Source organism: Cajanus cajan, chromosome 9 (assembly GCF_000230855.2).
Source record: "Cajanus cajan strain Asha chromosome 9, NIPB_CcT2T_4, whole genome shotgun sequence".
NCBI lineage: Eukaryota > Viridiplantae > Streptophyta > Magnoliopsida > Fabales > Fabaceae > Cajanus > Cajanus cajan.
In genome coordinates, this window is record NC_138525.1 from 11,642,463 (window position 1) to 11,647,379 (window position 4,917).

The following is a 4,917-nucleotide window of genomic DNA, read 5'->3' on the forward strand; positions in this document are numbered from 1 at the left end:
GTCATCATGTAGATAGTTAATTTATAATTGCTTAGAATAAATAGGGGTAATTTAGTAATTTTGCGCTATTATTTAATAAATAATCTGTCATAGGGAACCCGAAAGGGGCGCTGTGGGGTGCTAACACCTTCCCCACGCGTAACCGACTCCCTTACCCGACTCTGGTTGTAATGGCCGAAGTCGATTTTTGAATCGATTGCCTTAAACCTCTTTTTCCAATGTTTTGAGTAAAACATTGGTGGCGACTCCATGAACCCTTCCTTTTTATGAAAACCACTAATCCATGGAGGGTCCCGCTTGGGATTAACATGGATTGGTGAGCCTTTTAATAAAATTGCTCGTTTGACGAGGTCTCAGTTTGAGAATAAGTCATTCTAGCAATCCATATTTTTAAACAAATAAAAGAGTCCAACCATCCCTCGCGAATGCCGAAAGCCCGTTTCGGGCCGGTGGCGACACCTATAAAGCTTAAATTTATCTTAAATGAAATATAAGAAGATTATATACAACTCTGATGAAAACCTCAAGTTCTAACTCCATCATATACTATATTGAAAATTATAAAAATTTCAACATTCTTTTACTAATGCTGACAACTTAATCTTTTCTCATTAAAACGGTCATAACTTGAGTTTTAAACCTTCTTTTTAGGTGATTTCAAAGTCATTAGAAAGTTAACATTCAAACCTACAACTTTCATGAAGATAGAAAAGCTAATTCAATTAAATACAGGGTCTCCTTAGACAATCATGTCCATAACAATTTCATCACGCCCATGATAGGCTCTATTTTGCTACTACAAATGTTTTTAAGTTCTTGGCAATAAAGATCACGGTCGTGACCATTGAGTCACTCCCATGACAGACTCTATTATAAAATTTACAACATTTACATCCTTAGGCAGTGTCAATCACAATTGTGACTATCAAGTCACACTCATGACGATTCCCAAACATGGGGTTACAAGCATATACCCCTCAACAACATTTTCAATGAGTTCCAAACCATCCCAAACTCATTTATAAACCCCAAAATCAACTCAAAAAAATCAAACTCGCATGCATCCCATCAAATTGATTCTAAACAACATATACAACATGAAAATCAGTTCAAATGCAACATGTATACACTCAACAATGAGAGATCAACAACTTTGGATTTTGGATCCACCTTCCCCGAAAACCCCAACTTCAAAACTTCAACAACCACCTCAAAACAACAAATCAAGCCACCAATGGGAAAATCAACAACAATTCAACATGCAACAAGTTCAAAGAATCAAACAAGAAGTTTTCTTTTACCTCGAATCTCTCAAAATGAAAAAGAGAAGGAAGAAAGACAAAGAACAAGACTTTCCAAACTCTTGCCATACGACAACTTCTATTTAAGATTTCCAACTCCTTAGCTTGAACCTCAGCTTCTATGACACAAACTGATGATTAAGGGAAAAAAAGAGATCTTTTGGTAGAATCGGATCGATGATAGGACTTCGTTGACTCCAACACACCTCTCTCTAACTTTTCTCTAAAATTCTAGAGTTATGAATTTATGAAGTTCATTTGTCAAAATTTGTCTTATATACCTTAACCGTTCGCGAACCAACTTTCATACACTTAAGTTATATATTATATAACTTAAGCTTAAAGTTATCTTAACTCTAATTCCACCTCTCACAAAACTAAAAATGATAGAACAATATTAAATATCATTCTTATTTACATATATGATAAATATACATAATTTAAAAAGATCACAGTGTTACATCAATACTTTCTATAAAATATATTAGATGTCGATTCTTGCTTAGACTTGTTTTTTTTTTTAGTAGATTTCGTTTTAGTTGCTATAAAATATATAATGAGTTACAATGAAGTTGTGAATCACCATTTGAAACAGGGGTTGTGAGAATTCATGGCGAAGGGAGCTTAACTATCTTCAGCATGGTTGGAAGGAAGAGTAATATGTAATTTTCTATTGTAATAATCTTCTACGAAAATCTATAACATTAACAATTTAAGGAGCACAAATGGAATATTTTGACAAGTCTCAAACATAACTTCAAAAGTGTAACCATTTATATGAGCTTCAAATAAAAAATTATTTGAGTATTTTTGGGCCAAAAGACAAAGGGCACTTAAAACAAAAAATGGAAGGTCATGATCAACAAAAGTGACCCCCAAAACTTAAAAAAAGGTTTTTGCTTTATGCAAACCTATTAAGCATGCCACTGGTGGGGTAATTTTCTTACATTTTTGGAGACCTTAGCCCTTTTTTGGAGGAAGAAATCGTCTACACTGACTTAGACCATCGTAAACCTAAACATAAGTTAATCAATAATAATAATAATAATGATTAATCAATGACTTACTACCTTATGTCTCTCAATATCAGCTCTCATCTTGCCACGAAATTAAAATGCTTACAAATTGACTATCTAATTATCAATCATTGCACCAACACTTGAATATGAATTCTCTACATCTTATTAATTGAAAATTTTCATGTATGTAAGAATCAAAACTTATAACCAAATTTTGCATAAGAATTTAGCACAATCAATATGTAATCATGTGGAATGTTTTTTTTCTCTTCATTTTATTGCAATAAGGTAATGTTGATCTCACATCGAATTTGGCACTTTTTTAAGAATCCTAAAAAATTATATAATAATGATGAAAGATTCATTATTTAATACTGGAAATCTTAATAATCTAAAACTTCTGCTGATTGATTATATCAACTTAAAAGAGAAAATTACTTTTTAAGTTTAAACTAATAGGAACGGGACACTTTATTCAAAATTACATTTTATTTGATTGGAAAGAACAATTTACATAAAATTGAACTTTATAGAAACAACTTACATAAAATTGACGTTAATATACAGAACTACAGTAATATGAACTGGCTAAGGAGAGTTGATCTGGAGACACAAACTTTGTGGGACATTGGGGTGAAATTAGGTGTGACCCACATGGGAAATGAGGAAGAAATCTTGTAGAGGATGAAGAGCATGGAAGAGAGGGATCAACAAGGTAATCTGCGACAATAGACAAGCGAAGGGGGTCATAGGGGATATCAATGAAAGTCATCTCATACAACTTTAGGGGCCTAGGGAAGCGAGTAAAGTGGAGGTACATAAGGAAGGTGGTCACTGATGAGCAGGCACAATTTATTTGTCTACAAGAGACAAAAATGGAGACAATAAACACATTAATGATACAAACTATATGGGGTGACTCGGAGGATGAGTATGTAGAAGCTCCAGCAGTGCAAGCTGTAGGTGGTATGGTGTGCTCATGGAGTAAGGAATGCTTCAGATTAGAAAGAGTGTTTAGAGGGGTGGGATATCTTGGGGTACAGGGTGTATGGAAGCAAGGGGATATAAGCATTGTGATTGTTAATGTATACTTGCCCTGTGACTTAACAGAGAAAAGGAATATGTGGAATGAAATCAAGGAAATAAGATCAGTGAGTAATATTAGCAGGTGGCTCGTGGCTGGGGACTTTAATGAAGTAAGAAGAGATATAGAGAGGCAAGGAATAAGGGGTGCAAGTAGAAGGAGTCAAAGTACTGAGTTTAATGAGTTTATAGCAGATATGGATCTAGAAGAAGTCAGGATAGTAGGACGGTCTTTTACCTGGTACAAGTTAAACGGAACAGCAAGAAGTAAGCTTGATCGGTTCTTAGTTTCACCGGAATGGGTGACACAATGGTCGAGGTCTACACAATACATCCTAGGAAGGAATGTGTCAGACCATTGCCCTATTATTCTTAAAGATGTAGCTCAAGATTGGGGACCTAGACCTTTTCGCACAGTTGATTGTTGGCTTGAAGATGAAGGCTTTAGAGAGTTGGTTCAAAAAGTATGGAAAACAAATACGGTGGGAGGTTGGGCTGCTTTCAAACTAAAAGAAAAATTGAAATTCTTGAAAAGGGAGATTAAGAGCTGGAAAGAGACAAATCTTAGCAACCTACAACTAAAAATACAACAGGTGGAGGAAAGGATAAATAGTTTGGACAAGAAAGAAGAGTCATGACCATTGTAGGAAACAAATGTTAATGAGAAGCAGGAACTACAACAAAGATTCTGGCAATTGGCTATTATGAATGAATCATTGCTAAAGCAAAATGCAAGGTCAAAATGGCTTATTGAAGGGGACCAAAACACTAGATACTACCATATGATGGTCAATTGGAGAAAGAGAAAGAACAGACTAGTGAGATTGCAGATTGGTAATAGATGGGTGGAGGACCCAGTACAAATAAAGGAGGAGGTGAGAAACTATTTTAGCAATAGGTTTGCTGAGGAGACTTGGACAAGACCAAAATTGGATGGGGTTAGTTTCAACAAGATCTCAACATTGCATGTTGACTTTTTGATAGCTAAGTTTCAAGAGGAGGAAATTAGAGCAGCTGTATGGGATTGTGAAGGAACTAAAAGCCCAGGTCTAGATGGCTTTAATTTTAATTTTATAAAGTCATTTTAGCCATTGTTGAAAGGTGACATTTGTCAGATGTTAGAAGAATTCCATGCTAATGGTAGAATACCAAAAGGGTGCAATTCATCCTTCATCACTCTGGTACCAAAGGTGGACCACCCAGCTAGTCTTGGTGACTATAGGCCGATATCGCTTGTTGGTTCTATGTATAAAATCTTGGCTAAGGTGGTGTCTAAAAGGCTCAAAGTTGTCCTACCAGAGGTGATAGATCAAGCACAAAGTGCTTTCATGTTAGGAAGAAATATGCTACAAAGCATTGTGGTTGCTAATGAGGTAATCGATGAGGCACGCAGAAGGAAAAATAATTGTCTCGTGTTCAAAGTGGATTATGAGAAAGCTTATGACTCTGTTAGTTGGGAATTCCTAATGTATATGATGGACAGAATGAGATTTGGTGATAAGTGGAAGGGTTGG

The 4,917-nt window shown here is 35.4% G+C and overlaps 1 protein-coding gene across 1 annotated transcript; it reads left to right on the forward strand.

The window, feature by feature from the left end:
* The first annotated feature begins 3,081 nt into the window (after positions 1–3,081).
* Positions 3,082–4,041, forward strand: LOC145951937 (uncharacterized). The gene has a single exon (XM_083064130.1). The coding sequence runs from the start codon at positions 3,082–3,084 to the stop codon at positions 4,039–4,041; it is 960 nt and encodes a 319-aa protein (XP_082920256.1).
* Positions 4,042–4,917: the final 876 nt, after the last annotated feature.